At 30.5% G+C, this 22,833-nt stretch overlaps 2 protein-coding genes across 5 annotated transcripts in view; one reads left to right on the forward strand and one right to left on the reverse strand.

Annotated features, from left to right (window-relative positions):
- LOC143056091 (uncharacterized) lies at window positions 1-21,709 on the reverse strand. 2 transcript variants are annotated; one of them, XM_076229187.1, is made up of 18 exons: window positions 21,603-21,709; window positions 18,172-18,306; window positions 17,437-17,532; window positions 16,170-16,374; window positions 15,658-15,766; window positions 13,268-13,433; window positions 12,520-12,625; window positions 11,314-11,416; window positions 9,693-9,840; window positions 9,258-9,462; window positions 8,758-8,822; window positions 6,593-6,764; window positions 6,231-6,373; window positions 6,003-6,080; window positions 4,571-4,671; window positions 4,112-4,259; window positions 3,578-3,636; window positions 1-242 (listed from the first exon to the last, which is right to left on the reverse strand). In XM_076229187.1, the coding sequence occupies exons 1-18, from the start codon at window positions 21,654-21,656 to the stop codon at window positions 107-109; spliced, it is 2,229 nt and encodes a 742-aa protein (XP_076085302.1). In that variant the 5' UTR covers window positions 21,657-21,709; the 3' UTR covers window positions 1-106. The 2 variants fall into 2 exon arrangements, with proteins under 2 accessions (XP_076085302.1, XP_076085294.1); XM_076229179.1 differs by lacking the exon at window positions 21,603-21,709 and adding an exon at window positions 19,766-19,861.
- Window positions 21,709-22,833, forward strand: part of LOC143056109 (threonylcarbamoyladenosine tRNA methylthiotransferase-like) — a 24,858-nt gene continuing 23,733 nt past the window's right edge. For all 3 annotated transcript variants that reach the window (XM_076229194.1, XM_076229209.1, XM_076229201.1), the window contains exon 1: window positions 21,709-21,822. The gene's annotated coding sequence lies outside the window, so the exon portion shown is untranslated. The remainder of the gene's footprint in view (window positions 21,823-22,833) is intronic.

Genomic DNA, 22,833 nt, shown 5'->3' on the forward strand with positions numbered 1-22,833 from the left:
TATTTATTTATTTTTTATTTACAAACTTAACATTAATATTGCACATTGTATAAGTCTAAATTGTCAGTGAACTTCTATTTATATGATTTTTATACATGTCCATATATCATGATTTCGGTGTGTAGTACTTTAACAATGATGATCGTACGGCATGCATTGGAATATCACAAGATGAATTTACAAAAACATCTTTGGCACTAGTAGCATCTTTTGGCAACAAGAACGATGAAATTTGTGCTAAACTGCAAAAAAAAAAGAAAAAAACATTGTAATTTTATCCACTAATAAAATCAAGGTAATTTTACCTTAATAAAATTAAATATGATAATGTAAAAAAGAATTAGTTAAGTTTTGTCAAAAGATGTAAAGTTACCGTCAACCTGTTAATTTCATTGAAGGTTTAACAATGATGGACTGTATGCAGTGGCGGATCCACTTACTTAAAATGTAATGTAAGTTATCTATTGATAAAGACATCATTCAATATAGTTCTCTAATACCGACTGCTGTACTTCCTATGAAATGATAAACTACAACTTCATTTTCGGTCGATTGAGGCAATAAGGACATGAAATTGCACGATATAACTATAAAACAAGAAGTACTTCCTATAATTTTAATGCTGACAATATGGAAGTACTCCCTTTAATTTAAATTTTAAAGCTGACAATATGGTACCGGTTTTGTCATTGTTGAAGGTTATACGGTTGTCAATTAAAAAAATGGTACCACCCACTTAATTTATAGTTGGTTCATATTTTGCCATGGCAGGGCCTTTGACATAATGTTGTCTACCCTCTTTCAGTACATGAAGCAATTTCGAACTAATGTCGGACGGAGATGCACCTTTATACTTCTATCAGATTTTTTGTTTTTGCCGTATATCTGACAAAGTAATCTGCTAGAATCCTTTTTATCTTATCTTTTTTTATGAAAAAGGTCCTGTCCTAATTTCGTTTCGTAAATGTTTAGCACAAATGTTTTGCCATTTTAGGAGTAACCATCTTATGAATTTTATGATATACTTGACAACATAGTAGTCGTGTACAGCGGGAATTATTACACGACGTTGTTGCGATTAAAACTTAATAAAACGTAATTTAGCGCCATACTGACAAGCGTCGTAAAAAAATCAAGGTATGTGGCTTTTATTGAAAAAATGAGCACATGGACCCCTATTTTTGGGATACGATTGCTTTCAAGCAATCTGTAGACTTATACCAGTGGCTCAGGACAATTCCCTCACGTCAACCATTTTATTCTAAACATTAAGGACCATCTCAGATTCTTATGATTGTCTTGGTTTAAAAGGTAAAAACAAACAAAGGGATTGAACTTAAACAACTTTCCTATAATGTTCTTTTCATAATCTTCATGTTTGATATTTCCCTTGACTTATATGCGTGTTTTTAATAACACGGAAAATCAAGCAGTATTTATATTTAGTGTTTTTATAAATTTAGAAACACGTCAGAGGGAATTCCCCAGTTGTGATAAAAATGCCAGAGTTCTCTGAATTTCGATAAATCTATTTCTGTCATATAAGAACTGAAGTGGAGTTTTACTTATATGTCACCTTTATTAAACTGATATTTGATATTGTACTTCCATAAAAAATAGAGAATCATTTAGGTTTAATATACGTTCTTACTACAGGGTTTGTTTAGGTAATTATGCGCATGCGTATTGTTTTCTTGACTTTAAGGGGTACTAGGTTAAATTGTTGCTCTGGATTCCCCACTCAATTGATTAATTTATAACTCATGGGATCATTTCTATGTATGTCTGCTATTGAGGGTTATTGTTGTTGCATAATTTTAAATCCTATGCATCATTTAAATTAAAATAAATGTAGTCCACATCGTAAAGGTTTACTTTCAACACCCCTTCAGGTGAAATGGAGTCTTCCATATTATCGTTTCGAGTTGTTTCCTTACGGAAGTCACTTCCATGAATTCTGAATCAAAACAACACGTTGAGAAAAAATAACTCGTTCTGTTGATAAAGTCATATTATATTAAAAAAACGATTGCAATGTAAACCGAGGAATGTGTACAGAAAGGAGTCATGATCACTGACCCAAAGGAAATTAAATATTTAAAGAGTTAGGAATGGGGTTCCTCCTAGAATTAATGTAGGAAAATAGGTGATAAGATACGAAGTGAAATACTTCTCTCACTCTGAGTCTCAGTTACTGCTGTGGAAAGTAAACTTGGAATTGATAGTACAAAAATAAAACACTATAGGCCTAAGTACATTGTTCATACACTTTTAACCGGGATTGGATATTTTGTAACTATTCAGATTACGTAAATTACATTTTACATGTGCAGTTGAATTAGATTTGAAAATAATATTATCCAGCTACATGTATACATGTGTCAATGAAAACAATGGCAATCGTATCCTTCAGAGCAATCTGCTCTTTGATTTTCTTTTGCAATTAATCAAGTACTGTGTCAAGATCACTCCGCCAAAATTTCAAGAAAAAATCAACAATCAAATTGTTTATGCACTTCTGAATAGTCACAAAAATATGATCAATTTCTTTATTTCGAATAAAGCAATCTAAATCAGGAAAAAAATAATCTGGTTTAACCTTAAACTTGTTTCAGCATGTTGATGCCATGGATCAAGGGAAAATTTTACAAAAAACCCAGTTAAGTTATGGCTTTTCATTCAAAAGTATTGTTACTATCTTTAAAAGACATTATTTATGAAATTTCAGGGATTTTCTTCCAAATATGCAAATTTCGAACCAAATTATTACATAAAGTAAGTCATGAAGGTACTTTTTTCTTTGCATATTTCAAAAGTACACATTGAAATTGACCTTCTACCAAAATTTCAAGAAAAAATCCATGAGGGATCTCTACTGTATCGTATGCCCTCAAGAGGTCAACTGATCATTTAGGTCATGTTGACTTATTTGAAGATCTTATTTTGCTGAACATTATTGCTGTTTACAGTTTATCTCTATCTATAATAATATTCAAGATAATAACAAAAAACGGCAAAATTTCCTTAAAATTACCAATATAGGGGCAGCAACCCAACAATGGGTTGTCCGATCCATCTGAAAATTTCAGGGCAGATAGAGTTTGACCTGATAAACAATTTAATCCCATGTCAGATTTACTCTAAATGTTTTGGTTTCAGAGATATCAGCCAAAATCTATATTTTACCCCTATGTTCTATCTTGGTTGGTTGGCCGGGTCACTGGCCACATTTTTCAAACTAGATATTCCAATGATGATTGTGGCCAAGTTTGGATTAATTTGGCCCAGTAGTTTCAGAGGAGAAGATTTTTGTAAAAGCTTCCTAAGCTGGAAGCCAAGTAATGAGAAAACCTCACTTGGCCCTTCGGGCTAGGTGAGCTAAAAATGTACAAATTTAATGCCATAACAGGGACCAGTGCCACCTTTTTCTCCTACATACAATCAGACAAGACTGACAATTTGACCTTTTCTGTACCCTTGTTTCTAACCAAAGTGATTTAACAATATGAGCATAAAAATGCTCTTCAACATTCATTTTTCATGAGAAATATGAACAAAGCAAAAAATAAAACCTTACCAAGAATTTTCTGGTGACTCTAAGAACATTTCTTTTGCATATTCAGATAACACTTCTTTCTGTAAATATCAAGAGTAGTATATAAAAATTATCTTTTTCAAAAAATTTCTGCAACTAATGACCAAAAAAAAAATCTCCATCTTATCCTTAGTTATAAATGATACTAAAAATCTGTGAGATCTTACCAATAAGTCAACAAAACTTTGCATTTCATAAAATAAATTAACATGTGATTGCAAAATCCATAAAAAGAAAGTCAAAATTAAATAAATATTTACATTAATTTGCAATAATAAAAAATCAAATGTATTAATCAAAGTGTGGAAAAATACTTCTGATTTGTTTAAATAGCATTAAAACATTTATAATCTGCTTTCTATAAAGCAATGTTCAAGACTATGATGAAATCTTTCCTTCAGGACCTGTTCTTTAACAGTGACAGAGTTCTAAACCATACTACACACAATGTACCAGTAACCTGTGACTTAACCCTGATACTAACTAACCTGTGACATAGCCCTTAACCATACTAACCTGTGACATAGCCCTGAACAATGTGAGGTAGAGATTGCCATACAATGCTTTACTCTCTTTATATTTTTTAATAAGTTCAATAGAATCCTTCCAGTGTCCATGATCAATGAACATCTTCAATGCCGTGTTCTCACAATGGGATTTCTCACTGAAAGTGTATAAAACAACTCTTCTCATTGGTCAATAGATGGTGGCATGTAAATTGATAACGCTGACAAATTATATAGTTTATAACTCTAATAGCTAGAATGGTCATTAAAGAAATTGAAGAAAAACACTTATAAATATTAATAAATATTAAATTTCATGTGAAATAAACATCATAGAAAAATTATTTAATGTATTGTAGATATAATATCAATGTATTCTTTTTTTTATTTTTATTATGAATGATCAACATCTATTTAAATTCCATTTTCTCTTTCAATAAAATGTAAAAAGAAGCATCCTTAATTTTACCTTGCCATCAACAGTTCAACATAAGCATTTACAGCCATTTTAGGATTTTGAGAACCTTTAGGTGGTGGTAAACAGTCCAAAGCTCTATCATAGTACTGAAGCTGGAAACAAATAGGGTAAAACAAAAGTAAAGGTCTTTCATCATGAAATTTGATTTCATAATTATTTGCTTAGAATTCATCACAACTTACGCTTGTATTATCTCTACTGTAACTTACATTTTTGAGATAACTGTATTGTATTTAAAGCTCTGACGCATCAATAGGCTATTTGCCGATTCCCGTATTTGACCCTGTAATTAGAGATCCCTAAAAAAGTTGTCTCCCTTATGAGGGACATTAATTTTTATTTACAATGGAGAGTTAGCAGAAAGAGCAAATCTATCTGTGCGTAATGTGAGTAATTTATAAGGTTTTTTAATCTTTAAATACCATTAATTTGTTGTTTAACTAAATACTATTGACTTCAGAAAATATTTTTTCGTGAAAAATTAGTTAAACCGCCGATACATCACTTTCAATTCATCATGCTTTGCATTGGCTAAAGCTAATTTTGTCTGGTATGGAACTAGTCTACGATTGACAAAGGGAAGTAATTTGCTTAAAAAGTGTGTAATAACAGAATCAAATCGGTAATTGGCAAATGGACTATTGGTGATTTGATGTTTTCTGAAATTAAATTTACTGGTTACACGTTAACGAAGCAAGTAAATGGGTATTTGTGACCATCAAATCACCAATAGATTCTGTCAAAGCTTAGAATAAAATATTGTTATCTCCATTTTAATGAAACTGAGAGAAAACAACGTTAAAACATACATTTAAAATCTGTCATATGTTGTCTGCGTTTACATTTTCATAGCATTAATTGTGAATTGATGCCATGAAAATTAGTGACTTTATTCAATCAAAATGAAAGTTACAAACGATGTTGCATTAGAATTAATAATATAATCTCTCACATGGAAATCATTTATGCTGTAAGCGATATTTATATGCTCCTCATTATTCTTTCCATAAAACAAAATAATAAAGGTTATTGGCCATTTTATGTATGACTCTGATAGTTAATCACTAGGACTTACAAATTGTTGCCATACAAAAGAGCTTGGGAATACACTAACCATTTATTTGAATATGAAGTCAATTTCACTGTACAGACCATAAATGCACAAAACAAGGAAATTAGTGCACATCTACAGTAATAACAGACAGAAAGGGCAAAATCACCATATGACTGAACGAACAGAAAGAATTCATAGCACTTCATAGCATTTTCAACTTCTAGTGGAATGATACAAACAATATGTATAAACATTTGAAAACTTATCAATAAAAGCTGTAAAATTGATCAATATGGCATTTATTTAAACCAAAAAAAAACCCTACTGAACAAGGCTTTAAGACAAACTAAAATTAATACTCCCTCTTACAGCTTGTCTTTTCCTTATAAATGCAGACACACCAACTTTCTGATTGTTAATCATCTGACACACTTTTACAAACTGGACCTAAAAATAAGGTAAACTTTTAATAGTGTAGAATATAATTATAAAAAATATTTTTTAAACATAATTTCAAACTCCTCTACGCTTTTATCAAAGTCTGTGTAATGATTTTATAAGTAGTGCATATATAACTCATAATTATCACAAACTTACTAATTTTGCTGGTTGAATGAGCAACATTAGCCGGCATAAATGCTCAAACAATGGAACAGCCACATCACTGTTAACAGGACTGACTGTGTTTTCATTAGCCAATATACACTGCCATCTCTGTATATGTGATGAACCAATGCCTTCTGAAAGTGGATATGATCAAGCTATACAATGAATTGTTAACTAATACAATACTAGCAATTAATTCTTAACTCTTTGTTTAAGCGTTTATTAATTGTTACAAAACCAAGTTAGAAGATGACTTGAAATTGGTTGAAAAAAAGACATCTTCAAGTTGATGACATTAGAAGCAGACCAAAGTTATATCACTGAAATATATAACATTCCTTCTTCTTACATACCATGATTTTCAAAGTCCATTAGAGTATTGAGAACTTTGAGGACTTGCTGAGGGTAGATATTAGAGAGAATAAGTAGCCACGATTGTCTGGCAGACATTGGCATCATTGTCTGAGGTGATATTGTGTGAAGTACTTCATCTTCCACACCTCTACATGATAGTTCTGGTAAATTCTGAAAAAAATATTTTAAATATTTTCTACCAGAGAAATGGATAGATACCACATTAAATATTATACAGTTAAGAGCCTTATTGCTCACTTTGATCTGTGTCATTAATAACAATGACAATAAAAAAAACAATATAAACAATGTCTTGAAAACAATAACAATGTCTTGATCAATAATAACAATGTCTTAATCAACAATAACAATGTCTTGAACAACAATAACAATGTCTTGAACAACAATACCAGTCTTGAACAACAATAACAATGTCTTGAACAACAATAACAATGTCTTGAACAACAATACCAGTCTTGAACAACAATAACAGTCTTGAACAACAATAACAATGTCTTGAACAACAATACCAATGTCTTGAACAACAATAACAATGTCTTGAACAACAATACCAGTCTTGAACAACAATAACAGTCTTGAACAACAATAACAATGTCTTGAACAACAATACCAATGTCTTGAACAACAATATCTTGAACAACAATAACAACGTCTTGAACAACAATAATTATGTCTTGAACAACAATAATTATGTCTTGAACAACAATAATTATGTCTTGAAAATCAATAACAATGTCTTGATCAATAATAACAATGTCTTGATCAATAATAACAATGTCTTGATCAATAATAACAATGTCTTGAACAACAATAACAATGTCTTGAACAACAATAACAATGTCTTGAACAACAATAATTATGTCTTGAAAATCAATAACAATGTCTTGATCAATAATAACAATGTCTTGAACAACAATAACAGTCTTGAACAACAATAACAATGTCTTGAACAACAATAACAATGTCTTGAACAACAATAACAATGTCTTGAACAACAATAACAATGTCTTGATCAATAATAACAATGTCGTGAACAACAATAACAATGTCTTGATCAATAATAACAATGTCTTGAACAACAATAACAGTCTTGAACAACAATAACAATGTCTTGAACAACAATAACAATGTCTTGAACAACAATAACAATGTCGTGAACAACAATAACAATGTCGTGACAATCTATAATTATGTCTTGATCAACAATGAAAATGTATTGAAAAAACAATCTTACACAACAATTACATTGTCTTAAACAATGGAAAAACTTGAGCATTAAATGGTTCTTTATGAAAGTATAAATTTTTAAACAGCAGTCAATTAGAACTATTAACTGAGAAAAGGAAGAAAGGGTTGTCATCCCTAATTCTTGAAAAAATAAAACATTAGAGAGCCGTGGTGTAGTTGTTAGTGCATCGGACTACTAACACAAAGGTTCCTGGTTCGATTCCTGTTTTGGATGAAAATTTCAGGAACTCAATTTTCGGCTCTCCCTTGATACCATCTGCGAGTATGGTCTTGAGGAAACGATGACAGTCCGTCGGAAGGGGACAATAAATGGCTGACCCGTATTAAGAGAGAGCCATATCTCTTGTACGTTAAAGACACCCTTGTAGATTTCGAAAAAGAGTAGGCTAATGCCGCTACAAGGCAGCACTCGCAACCGCAAAGTGGAAAGGGATTAATATAAGTTGCAAAACTTGTTTCCCAATCCACTATAAATAAATATGTTTAAACTAATAAAACATTGTTCCCAGCTTCTGAAAAATTAATAGTCCTGATAAGGGTAAATCCCATCCCATGAAAATTAAAGGCCCAATCCTGAATTCCTGCAAAAATAAAGGCCTTATCCCTACTTCCCAAAAGGGGTCCTTCTACCTTCTTCATTAGATGGACTAAAACCCCTACTTTGACAAGTCTGGTTCTAAAAGGGTTGAATTCTATAAGGTGAAAGGAGTATAATTCTGGATAAACAAACAATCGTCCTGTGTGCATATTATAATTTTTTCCCCACACAGTTTGAAGTGAATTAAACAAAGGTTAAATATTTAGGTACTAACAAACAGAGAGATGGACAGAAGACTGGCTAATTTCTATATACCACACCCACTTTGTTTGCAGTAATATACAGATGTATACTTACAGAGTTTTGTTTCAGAAATGCTTGCTGTAAACCATCCAATTCCCAGTAGTTCTTCAGATAAGGCTCTGTAATGAATAATAAATACTGAATGTAATAAAGTTACAATGATAAATAAGAACTATTAAAGTAACAAAAAAGATATTTCAAGATTATTGAAAGTAAGATCAATCTGGGAAAACATGTAATATTCATTCCCTTTTAAGGATTTTAACAAACAATACACATGCCAAACAGTAGCCTGATATAAATGAGGAAAATTATTTTCAAAATATTAACAAATAAAACATTTGACTTGAACATTAAATGCATTTTGAACTAAAAATTTATACTTTATCAGTCAACTTTTTCACATTTGTGTAATTCAAGTATATTTTTCTTCTAAGGACTTCAAAATATGCCCAAATTGAACCACATTTCTAATCAACTGAGTTCAACTCAATGAGATACAAATAGATTTTATTGTCCTAAACAACTGCATATACTGATGGGATGTTATATACCTAATAAAACAGCCAGTTTTGTTGCTGGTTCTTTATCCTGGTCCATCAAGTGGTTCTGTCTGAGTTTAGAAAGATCTGTGTACACCTCAGGGGATGGATCATCACTTTTCCTCTGTTCTAACAAGGCTATATGAACTGCTGGTGTTTGGAAGTTACCAGATTTTACCAATGTATCTATTGTCTGCTTGTCTTCTTTACAGGACCACTATACATCATAAATAATAAAACAGTTTCCGTTTTATAAAATGTTCATATTTCATATTAACAACAAAGGGATAACACATTTTTGATATATAAACTGTTTAAACATTTACATATAAATCTTTTAATTCCAATTACATCTATTTCCGAAACCCATGTGATTTTATAGTAACTCTTCACTTTAAATTCTCAAGTATACCTGCATAGCGAGTACAAATATAATTAGAGTCCTACTTTAATTGTGTATATGTTGTTTTCTGTGTAAAATGCTGGCCACATGGTTCCAATGCTCTGTTTACAGAAACCTATAATAGGACTACTATCAGGGCTTTTTACTGGTATTTGTTCAAGTCTGGATCCCTGCTCCAGCTTCCTGTACAATCTATAAAAGACAAAAAAACATTAAAAAGATTGACTTCTACTTACAAGTCTATAACACAGCATTTGTAAAATCATTATTATACCTAGTATATCAATTTTAGTTTTTTTATGTCCACAAATTTATTAAACCATTTTTTTTAAATTCCAAAGGCTATTAATAGTTTGTCTACTTTGTTACTAGAACATTATTTCTAACAAGAGGTGTTCAAATTTTTTTCTACTGTCAATTGTTTTAAAGCTAATAACATCACAACACTTTCTCATATAATTTTGATCTTATAGAAAAAAAACAATTCACAAAAAAATCTGGATATGATATTCGATTATTTTACCCTGTGCATTAGCAATACAAATTACAAATGTAAATGCCCCACCCATGGTTAAATGAAAACAAATCTACAGCTGCCATGAATTATTTCGATTCTAATAGCACAAATTTGGTAATATTGTTAACCGTGAAAGCCCTATACACACGAAACTGTTTTGGCTCCGTTTTACTCCCATATGATAATATTAGTAATATAATATAATTCAATAATGATTATTTTTTTAAATCGCATTTTTCACCTATATATGTTCCTTTCATATAATTTCATTGCATTATGAGGCGTACAAGAAGCTTTAAATCCCCTGGTATTTACATTTGGTTTTTTTTATTACAGAAACATACATATGACCTCACCTTGTTTCCTTACCATGCAAAGACTATAACATTTCCTTTTATGAAATTTTTACCACGAAAAATAATTTGGAAATGGACTGATTTGTTTATTTTGCTTTAGAATAGAGATAACTCAATTGTATCTGATTCCTGTCCCATGTAAACTGTTGGTTTTGTTGTCAAAAATTGAGAATACCTGGAATTATAGCTATTTTGTGCATTTTTCCTTAGATCTTTTTTGTGATAATTTTTCATATCATCTACTCGCTTGAGATGGAAATTATTGCTAGAAACTAAGGACGCATGTGGTGTTGCTAATGAAATTGACATGAAATTGACGATGTTGTCATAGATAAAATAGCGATAAACAGATTATCGTTGGTCATCTCAACTTGATTGCTTTTCTGTACCGGCTCAAGCAAGAAAACCAATCTCATTGAGATGATCAACAATAATCTGTAAGTATAATTAAGTTTAGCATAAAGCAGAACAGCTAGTTTTGTGTATTTATGCACTTGTGCTGAAAGTAGATATACTGCGATTATACAGGTTGACAATAATAGGTTGTCATATGAGAATTAATTCTATAAAAGTTAACTGTAACATCTTGATTGATATGTTGATTTATGGAATAGGATAAATCTTAAATTCAATTTGCAAATCTAATTGAATATTGAAACAAAAATAGTTTTATAAAGGTATTTGATAAAATCAGTTCTTTTACTTGATAAATTAATCAGAAGAATATGTACAAGTCTAAATTTTCATATGCTTAGGCTTCATTTAGTGGAAATTACACAGAGAGACTCTTACATTATCTTTGAGTCCTGCAAAGAACCTATGACTTTTTGAAATTCAAACCATTCATCTGAAACATTCTTTAAATCAATCATACACTGTGTCTTCTTTTTATCATCTGCAAATAAATACATATGGTATATTGGTAAAAAACAATATAGTATAGCTCTCAGATTTGAGTATGTGCTATGACAAGAACTAATCATTGACATGTTATGACTCATTAGAAATATCTTTCACATGACCCATATACTTCTTCGTACTGTGAACGTTCAATGTCATAACATTGTTATCAACATGTATCCTTAATTCATAAAATAATGTTATCTATGATTAAATAAACAAAATGAAAATATGGAGATGCAGAATGAATGCCTTTTGTGAACATTATTGCTGTTTGCAGTTTACCTCTTTCTATAAAATATTCAAGATAATAACCAAAAACTGCAAAATTTTCTAAAAATAACTAATTCAGGGGCAGCAACCCAACAACAGCTTGTCTGATTTGTCAGAAAATTACAGGACAGATATATCTTCATCTGACTCCTGTCAAATTTGCTCTAAAAGCTTTTGTTTCAGAAATATAAGCCAAAATCTACATTTTACCCCTATGTTCTATTTTTAGCCATGGTGGCCATCTTGGTTGATTGGCAGGGTCATTGGACAAGTTTTGTTTTAAATACATACTCAAATGATGATTGTGGCCAAGTAGTTACAGAGAAGAAGATTTTTGTAAATGTAAACAGACAGCAATATGGTGGACAACGGACGCCACATGATGAGAAAAGCTCACTTTGGGCCAGGTGAGCTGAAATAAGATATGATTGTCAATGACATACCGGTATCTCTATAACAGAGATCAAATATCATAGAAGTTTACAACTACATTACCTTCAACAATGAGCAAAAAATACAACATATTCAGTTATAACAGGCCAATAAATGATAAATGTAAAACAATTCAGACAAGAAAACTAACGACCTGATTCATTTACAAAACAATGAATGAAAAACAACAGGCTGTTTTGAATATGGGTAGTCAATGACCACATCTATTATCCTTCTTCACCATATAGTCAAAACAATATCATTTGAATATTGATGATATGAACTCCTTGAAACATGAATGGAGCTAAATAGAAAATACCAGATTTGTTCAAGCAGAATATGTGTAATTTAATTTAAGATAATCAACAACAATGAAAGCCAAGATGTACACACCTTCATTTTCTCTTAAGCTAACAATACTGCCATCTTTCAGAACTATTGACAAGTTCATATCCTGTATTCTGTAAATAATTCCTCCTAAATGATCAGTTGGCTTAACCTGATATACAACATATGATTTATTAGTAAATGGCCATATGGTTCATATCACTGAGATACTTAAAATATAAGAACAAGAAAGAATCGTTTGTTTGAAAACTTTACTCAACTGTTGAAGTAGACAGTTTTGTGATGAATTAGGAGCTTATTGGTTTTTTTTTTTTCATTTTCTCAACAAAAAAAACATAGATATACGAGATTTAATGCACATGAATTCCACTTAACCTTTCTGAATTATTAATCTAATATAAGATATAGTGATTTAACCAAGTCTTTGCTATTTCAGTCATTGATGTATGCTATGTTATTTTAAACATATCAACTAAAAGACCTTATCAACATCTTTTTTATAATAATGAATAAATGAAAATATGGTTTGAACATCAATGAAAAAAATCTTAAAGATGTGTAGAAGTCTTTAAAGACTTGTTTCTATTTTCTTCTTTAATCTCAAAATGATAAAGACATTTCTGTCATCAAAATCCTAAAAGAAAGAAACTAATGCATGGGGGCATTCATTTTTCATTTATTAAGAGAAAAATTAAACATGAAAAGATTAACAAAATAAATATTAAAATCCTTTTATCATGATACGCAAAATAAAACACTTTTGTAAAATTTTGAAAATAAAAATATACTATACCTTAGATATAAATCCTGCTAATTTTACAGCTAGTTTGCTGAATTCTATTGGTCTATTTATGCTGAAATCTGTTAACTCTGTTTTCTGCTTACCGATGCTGACTATAATCTTGTTTGAATAATTAAACAACAAAAATAACACCATGGACACCGATGGCAGTTTATTTCTGAAATATATATTATAATAATAATAATAATAATACATGTAATAAATTCTTTATTTAAAGAGGGTAACTCAATTAGAAATAGTCTAATTTTCATTGAGGCCCTCAAACAAAATACATGCATACAGTTAACATTCATACATTCATACATTAATTTACAATATATACTACTAGTATATACACAATTCAATCATTGAAATATACAAAGGGTAATAAATGACAATATTTGATATAGTTTTGTTAAAGGAAAACAAATTAGTTGACTTGCATATAATTTTCAAGAAAATGATTATAACTATGTTTCTTGAATAATTCCACATTAGGACATTTTTTTATTTCGAGTGGTAAATTATTCCATACTTTGGTTGCAGAATAATGAAAAGATTTTTTATAAAAATTTGTATTTGGTCTTGGAACAAAAAGATCCTTATTAGAGACAGATCGTAAGTTGTGGCGTTGCACATCATCAATATTTAGTATTGCTAAGTAATCAGGTGTTAGCCCATTTATAATTTTATACATTAGAATTGATTGTTGGTATTTTATTCTTTTGGTAAAAGAAGAAAACATGAAATTAGATGGAATAGAAATATCGCATTCCAGTATAATTCTTGCTACTCTTTTTTGAAGTTTTATGATTCTATCTGAATCTTTTTGTAATAAATTTCCCCAAACTGAACTACAATAGTCTATATATGGTAGAATATATGCATTATAAAATAGTTGCCTTGTGTGTATTGGCAAATATACTTTGAATTTTATATAAAAGTGATACTTTAGATGAGATAATTTTACATATACGATCAACATGATCTTCCCAGCTTAAATTTTCATCAATGTCTATTCCAAGTAATTTGAAAGAATGGACATTCTCAATACATGTTTCGTTGACGGTAATACATAATTCTGATAGTTGTTTAAGTTTTTGTTTTGAACCCAATTTCATACACTTAGTTTTTTGTGCATTGATTTTCATACTGTTATTGTTACACCAAGATTGTATAGCATTTAAATCATTTTGCAATATGCTGTTTATTTTTTCAATGTTTTTATCATGAAAATGCAATGTTGAATCATCAGCATATAAATCCATATTGGATTGTTTAACATGTAGTGGTAAATCATTTATATATATTAAAAATAACAGCGGACCTAAAATAGAACCTTGAGGCACTCCATACTTTACAAACAATTTATCATATTTAATGTTAGCGTATTGGACTTCTTGTTGTCTGTCAGACAAATACGATTTTATCCAATCTATCATATGTTTTCCGATATGATAAAATTTTAACTTTTCTAGAAGTATGGCATGGTTTATAAGGTCAAAAGCCTTACTGAAATCTAAAAACACTGTACCAACTATTTCTCCATTATCTAAATATTTTAACCATTCGTCAATTAGTTTAGTTAGCGCTGTTTGGCAGGAATGACCTTGTCTGAAACCTGACTGGGCGATATGTAACAATTTTTTATTGTTAAGGAATTCATATAACTGTGTACATACATGTCTTTCAAAAATTTTAGATATGGTATTCAAAATAGAAATTGGACGATAATTTGAGGGAATATCTCTTGGTCCTCCTTTATGTATAGCAGTTACTCTTGCAAGTTTTAATTTTTGCGGAAAACGATTTGAAGTTATACTTTTGTTTATTAAAAAAGTTAGTGATGGGGATATTATTTCTGCACCTAGCTTTAAAAATTTGGGACCTATTCCATCTAAACCTGCGGATTTATTAATATTAAGATGTTTTAGTTGAGAACACACCTCTCCAATGGAAATGAGTTTTAAATGAAAATTTTCAGTTTTCTTTAATTTTTCACTAGTAAAATTTTGTAGCATAGAAAAATCCATATCTGAAGTATTGTTTCCAATAAGTTTTTCAGCTACGGATGAAAAATGAACATTAAGAGTATTTACAATATCTTGGTTGTTATAAACCGTTTGATTTTCATACTGCATTTTCTAATATATATCAAAACTTCAGACACAGTTTATACTTTTGAAATGTTAAAAATGTTTCCTTCAGTTTTAGTTTGTAACACGATTTTTTGTTTTAATTGATTTATGAATTTCGAACAGCGGTTTACTACTGTTGCCTTTATTAGTTCATACTTCATGGTTCCTACTTAATTTCCATAATAATAATTATGTATTTCATTCACCAACACAGTGCAGACATACTGTTAGTTGTATTCTGACATGTAAATCTAGAAAAATTACCTGATAACTATATATAGTCCTGAAATGGCTGGATAAAGCTGACATGATGGACAATTGTGCATTACAACAATATGATTTCCAATTTCACTGTTCTCTAATTTCTTTTCATCTGCATTAAAAAAAAATGCATTTACCACTCTAAATATTGCAAAACATGCAATAATTATTTCTCATTCTTTCTTATTGAATTAACTGAATCATTTCTTATGCTTTCCTATTATTTTAACTGAATTATTTCTTTTTCTCTCCTATTGTACATGTATTTACTAACCTATTTCTCATCCTTTTTAGGCCAGACGAGCTAAAAACGTTTAAAAATTTACAAATTAAAAATCTGACCATTTTTTTTCAAAAGATACTGTACTGTTTTACTTTTATTTGAAGCAGAAAAACAAGAGGAGCTGCATTTTAAAGTCAAAGGATTTTTAAATAATTCTTATAAAAACCAAAAATTTATCTTTTTATTACAAACTACACGTGTCATGATATCAATGTGTTTATACAATTCTCACCTTCAGGCAACTGTCTTTTACATATACAATAAATTGTTCTATCCTCAATGTTGCGTTCTTCACACCAATACAATGTATTTTGGGATGGATGAAGACACACACTGACAACAGATGTCTGATTTACATTACAAATATCAAGTACCCACAGAAATGTCCATCCCTCGGTTTTATATCTCCAACATTGTACATAGCCACTTACTTCTACCTGGTAAATATATGAGCATGCTAATTTAGAAGTTTCACATTGTCCTTAAAATTGCAGATAATAACTGTATGGATTATGTATTATAGATACAATGGATAAGTGTTGATTCTTGAAAAAGAAACCATGAGCCTGGAGAGCAAATGGTTTGTTTTTCCTGAATCATTGTTTAACCGTTGTGTCTCTTACTATAACTATTGTGTGGTGTCTTTCACAATTAAAGCCAAAACACAAAAAAAATAACATTGACCAATGAACAAAGTAAATGAGGTTAAGGTCAGATGATACCAAATGTATCATTACAGATGTGTGCACTTGTAATCAATGCTTTTACAACCCTGTAAATTTTGCAATAGAGACATTCAATTCTTAGTATTTTATTTTTATGCTACAACCCTGTTATTAAGAGTTATAATAAGTTTTTTGCTTATTTTTCAATTCATATTATAACATTGTCACGACAGCATGTGCAGCCATATTGGAGTGTGTCTTGATTGATGTCAGCCAATAAATATATGGATTATAATAAAACATACATGTAATGTTATACTGTGCATTCATTTATTTTTGTGGGGGTACTTATTTTGTGGATTTAGGATATCTTGCAAATTCAAGGATATTAAATTTGGTGATTTTGGGAAGTTAACATACCTTCCTTTAGAAAAATTGTGTTTCGTTGAACATTTAAATTCACGGTTTGCCTGTACCAACAAAATCCACAAAAAATAGTATCCAACGAATATTATTATTAAAGAATACACAGTAACGATCAATTAAAAGATAATATGATTGATTGATTGTTAATCTTTTACACCACTTTCAGCACAATTGGCAATGTCATGGCAGTTTATTCCTTTTTGGTTGAGGAAGTCAGAGTGCCCAGAAACAACCTCTGACCTTCGGCAGGAAAACTGGTAAATCCTTGTCATTTAAGATTTCAAGGTTCGAACACTCAACCTTTGCAATGACAAGCTAATGATACACAGATGAACCACTTAGACCACTCAGCACTGTCTCAGAGGCCCCAAAAAATATAATACAAATGGAAGTTATACCAAAACTTACGATAAATATCAGGCTGTAATTTGTGGCAGAGACTAAAACATCTAAAATTGGTGATTCAAATTCTTTCTTCTCCAAGCAGTTTTCAAAACTGTTGTCCTAAAAACAAGCATATCTTTAATTATAAAAAAGAAGATGTGGTATGATTGCCAATGAGACAACTGTCCAAAAGAGAATACAATATTTTTACTTTTATAAGTATAAAGAAGAATAACTGGTATGTTGTTTTTTTCTGAATTAATAATTAGAGTGTTTCTTCAATTAAGGAAAATGTTGAGTATCATATATTGACAGAAATCCAAAACACAGAAATAAATATGGAACAATATCAAATATCAAGCCTCGTCTTGTTGGATTGAGAAGGCTCAATATGATGCCTGAAGAGTGTGACGATCTCTGTGCTTAATAACCCTTGCAACAATCCTGGTGACCTGGTATAAGGTAAACATTTTGTCTATTTCATCAGACTATCAAGCATATCCTCCTTTTCAAGTAGCAGTTTAAATTTCCCACCTTTCATCCCTGTTGTCGGACCCACTTTTGCAGAATCGAGATACAGTAGTCGATTTAATGTCATTTTTTTTTTATCCTGAATATGCAAGAAATGTGATATAATTTCTAATTATTAACACCAAATTCATGTTATTGTCTTTTTATCATGCTGATGCTATCTTACTTCGAAGCAATTTCTGCAAATTCCAAAAATTTTTTCATTGAATTGAGTTTTATTTTACATACAATTGTTCTACTTGCTGATTTGTAATCGAAAGTAAATAGTTGTCTCCCCTCCTTTACAGTGATGAAAATGTGTCCTGGAGTCATCCATATCTTGTGGATCTCTCCATACTTTTTTTCTATGACATCCTCATAATACTGCAAGTAAAAGATATTAGCTGTATGAAATGCAAAATAAAAATAGTAGAAAATTATGCATACTTACAGGATTTTAAAACCGAGCAGGTCCATATTAAAGGATGAAATTGGAAGCATGTGCAACAAATAATAAATACTAGTAGATAATCTTTTTTATTTTTTAATTAAATGAGAACTGAACAATGTTTTATTTAAATCTGAAATAAGTTACATAAATTTCTCTTAATTAAATCAAAATGTATTTGTTATTGTCAGCATTAAGAGATCAAAAACATCTTACGTAGATGTTTTATGTCGGTTAAAAGCTCATTAGAGCTTATGTTTGTCTATGTTTTATATACCATGCCGACTCTAAATAAAGCTTATTTATTATTTATTATTTATTTATGTCTTTTATGATAAGAAATTAAGAAGTACAATTATCCATTTCAATAGATGCCAAGAAAATTTTTCCTTGTACAATGAGCATAAGTCCTGCCAAATTGCCAAACTTATAAAAAAAGAAATGACATCTTACTGCATTTTAAAATGACTACCAACCTGCTCCACTTATAAAAAGCAGTTAAATCCCATTGAAAAAAAGTCTGCCAAAGTGTTCAACTAATGAATAAAAGAATATAAAACTGTACTGAAATCAGGCCATACAAACTCACCCCACATTTGATTTAAATTAATACAGATGAAAACTTTAGAAATGTATCTTGTTTTTTTTTTTTTAACTCTTATCTGTTTTTATTAAAATAAAGCAGAAAGAAGTAAGTATATCAGCTTTTCTGTGATGTACACTGTTATTGACTATTGTTTATGAAGTAAATTTTTCTTCTTGTAAATGTAATTTCTGTTTTAACTGATAAGTCAAGAATCATTGGTGATTATAATAACAATAAAAATATTTTCCAATGAATACTAAAATTAAATAATAATAAATAATGTATCTAGATTTTTATTTTTAAAAATAAAGCATCAGTTAATTTCTATCATTAATTTACATATGGCCTGGGCCGTGATATTTGAATTTTATCCTGAGCATTAGTGAGGGATAAAACTAACAAATATCACGGCCCAGGCCATGTGTAAATTTCCAACAATCTATGGCTTCCATGAATTATTTCGATTCTAATAGGACAAATATGGTCATTAAAATACTGAAGCAAGGGTTGGTTTGGTGTGTGTGTGTGGCTGATCTTTTTTACTCCTTGTTCAAGTAGATAAAGCTCAAATATTTTAATAAATCCGTAGCTTGCATGGGTTATTTCATGAATAACCGCTAGCAAAAAAACTGTTTAATTCTTCTAATTCTCAAACCCAACATTTGCCATTTTTAATTTACATGATTTTCTCGTAAGCTTCCGTCAAATCCAAAGTTGACATTTCGTAACTAAGGATCCGCCTTGTTGACTTGTTGAAATGAGTAAATATGCAAATAATGCAAAAGAATAGAAAATAAAACAAAACCTACCTCAAAAATCAGTTTTGATACAATATCATACGAATTTCGATGGTTCACGAAACAGAAAACTTTCAACTTTAGCAGTTTCATTTGTATGACGTCATGTTTTGAAATCGGACTTAAATGCACACACAAAATAATAGACTGGCGCGGAATTTTATTTTATTTTGTTGATTTCTCCGAGCTCTTGTGCATTACTGCTTTTTATTATGCACCCGAATAAGAATAACAGTTATTTTGTCTTTTTTTAATTGCACTTTTTAAATCAATAAAATCGGCAAAGGGTCTGCAAATAGGTTCCAATACATGTAGATTTACGTGGGAAGTATATTGTAACAGCCATTATTATGTATATCTCTGAGTCTGCGCTAAGTATAGATATATCGAGAATTTTATCACAGTGTTGTTTACAAAGCGAAAGAAGCATGTCATATAAGAATAAATTTTCAACTTTTATTAGTATTACATGTGATTTTTTTTAATTCTGTTTTATATAATTCATCATTTTACCCTTTTTCTTAATTGGGGCTAGTTAACAGGGTTTTGACGCTCTTTCATGACTGGAGTGATTTTTTAGAAAGTGGACAAGTTGGAAAACAAGAGTTGGTGAAAAAGTGGTATCAGGTCCGTTTGCGCCCAATACACTTTCGCACCCTACACCTTCGCACCTCGCACGTTCGCACCCAAGGTCCGTTCGCACTCTTCACGTTCGCGCCCAATTTTAATTCAAATTCCAGTTGAATAATTCGAAAATCATGATTGTTGTTTTAAATTGCTTTGGTGTAAATACTGAATGTATTTATAGCTTGGTATGAGTAAAACATTGAAGATTTTAAATGAAAAACACAAAAGATAATCGTTTTTAACAGCTTGGTCCCTTTGATCTGAAACAATGAAACAATAAAATATAGCAATACACAAATTATAACCAAAACATGATAAAATTTATTCAACACACAAAAAAAAACGTAGTCAGTATCTCACTTTATTTTGAAACAAGTCAGTGAAACAAATTTATAGCAATACACTAACCAAAACATGATTGAGAGTTATTCAACACAAAATAAAACTTTGACAGAATCCCATTCATGACTTTTTTTAGAAAGGATTTTTTTTTTTTTAACAATACACTTTCCAAAACATGATTAAGATTAATTCAACTAAAAAAAAAATGCTGTCTCACTTTATTTTGAGACAATGGAAACAATTATACTTATAAGAATACACTTGCCAAAACTTGAATACAAAGTTATTAAACACAAAACCAATTAAAATTGGGCGCGAACATGTAGGGTGCGAAAGTGAAAGGGGGCGAACATGAGTGGGTGCGAACGTGAATGGGCACGAATGGACCCGGATTCTGAAAAAGTTGGGCGATTTGGTGAGGGACAATTTGGCAGTTGGGCTATTAGTCTTGCTTCCAAATAAGCGTTGTAAAATAAATTTCAAACTTTTGGCAAATAGGAAATGGCTAAATCATGTACATGGCAGAATTAAAAATTGCTTATTTGCTTTAACTACATATTATAAAACTGCAGACCACACATTCAATCATCCCCTTCATAGGACAGATTTGGGAGGTCTGCAACCCTCATAAATGGGTACCAGTGTGAGATCCTCCCAACTCGTAGATGCCAAAATAACTAAGTTTGTATTCAGACAGCCAGATGGACAGGCCAGCAACCCAGGTAAAAAGGGAAATTAAATTGTTAGCATATATAGCTACATGGCTAACTTTTATTGGGATTTGTAATGACTTTATTTAAAGAGGGTGACTCAATTTGTGGATATTTTCATGGGTGAATAGTGAATAAATGAATGTAACATGTATTCTTGAAAGTTAAACCTTTGATTGTGACACAGGATAACACTCTGTTGCCACTTTACAGCTAATTGTCATTGTGGGACTCTACTTTCACTTTCATGTGATACAAAGAGCTCTCTAATTTAAAGGTTAAAAACAGAGATTCACGTTGTGCTTCCGGTTGCATGAAATTTCAACAGAAAAAGTTGATAAAAGAAATGAGAAGTGTTCCTTAGAACCAAGTTAGAACCATAGATTATCAGTAGGTTTAAATTAAAAGTATATATTTGTGTGTGAAATAGCTGATGTATCTTTCACCGGAATATGTTTTATAATTAAGGTAGACAGACTTGTAAACAGGTCAGGAATAACCACCAATTGGTGGATTATACCTCAATTGACGTATAATCCACCAATTGAGGTATATTGGTATAGACCAATTGATGTAATATGAGGCAGATATTACCTGTAAATGGGGACGAAGTCTGTATGAATTATTTTTTTGTAACTTAAGTATTTGTTAAAAAAAAGAAACGGAAATACCGTAACGTTTCCGATTTTGGTTCTGTTGTTAGGGATTTTAGTTGTGACGTTATCTAAATTATGACGTCATATGCAATGTAAACAAAGAAACGCTATCATCAGGTAACGTTTTTTCATATCAAGGAATTATTAAAAATGAAATTGGTATTGCGCGATCCTTCCTATTTTATACTAGACTGATAAATATATATTTTACTCAAAGTTTCATACAAACGAGACCGGAAAAAGGAAGTACATTGTACATTTCTGCGCCGGTCCGGGATTTCAAAACACGACAAAAAAAAATTGAACGATTTTGAGTTCATTAGTACAATGAAAAATTCGGGAAATTAAATTCAGGTTTTTTTTTTATTGAATTTTCTACTGTTATTGGGGACTTCGTCCCCATATAATGCAAGTTTTTTGTCAAAACCTGGTGCATCTCTTGAGCATGCATGTGTACAACAATTCTTTTGTTGAAACATTTGTGCTATTGACCATGATTGACTTTTGATAATGAAAGTTAAGTATTAACAAAGAGCTCCATTCACCTGTGGAGTTGTACTCATGATCACATGACTGCAGACAGTAATGATGTCCATTGACAGGTGATTACAGGTAAATTTGCCAATCAAGAATTGACAAGATAACAATAGAAGAAACTTCTAACATAATTATTGATTAAATGCAATATGTTAAGTTACAATACTTAACTAGGAATGTTTGACAAGTTTTCATACCATAATATGGT

This window comes from Mytilus galloprovincialis, chromosome 1, assembly GCF_965363235.1.
Source record: "Mytilus galloprovincialis chromosome 1, xbMytGall1.hap1.1, whole genome shotgun sequence".
NCBI lineage: Eukaryota > Metazoa > Mollusca > Bivalvia > Mytilida > Mytilidae > Mytilus > Mytilus galloprovincialis.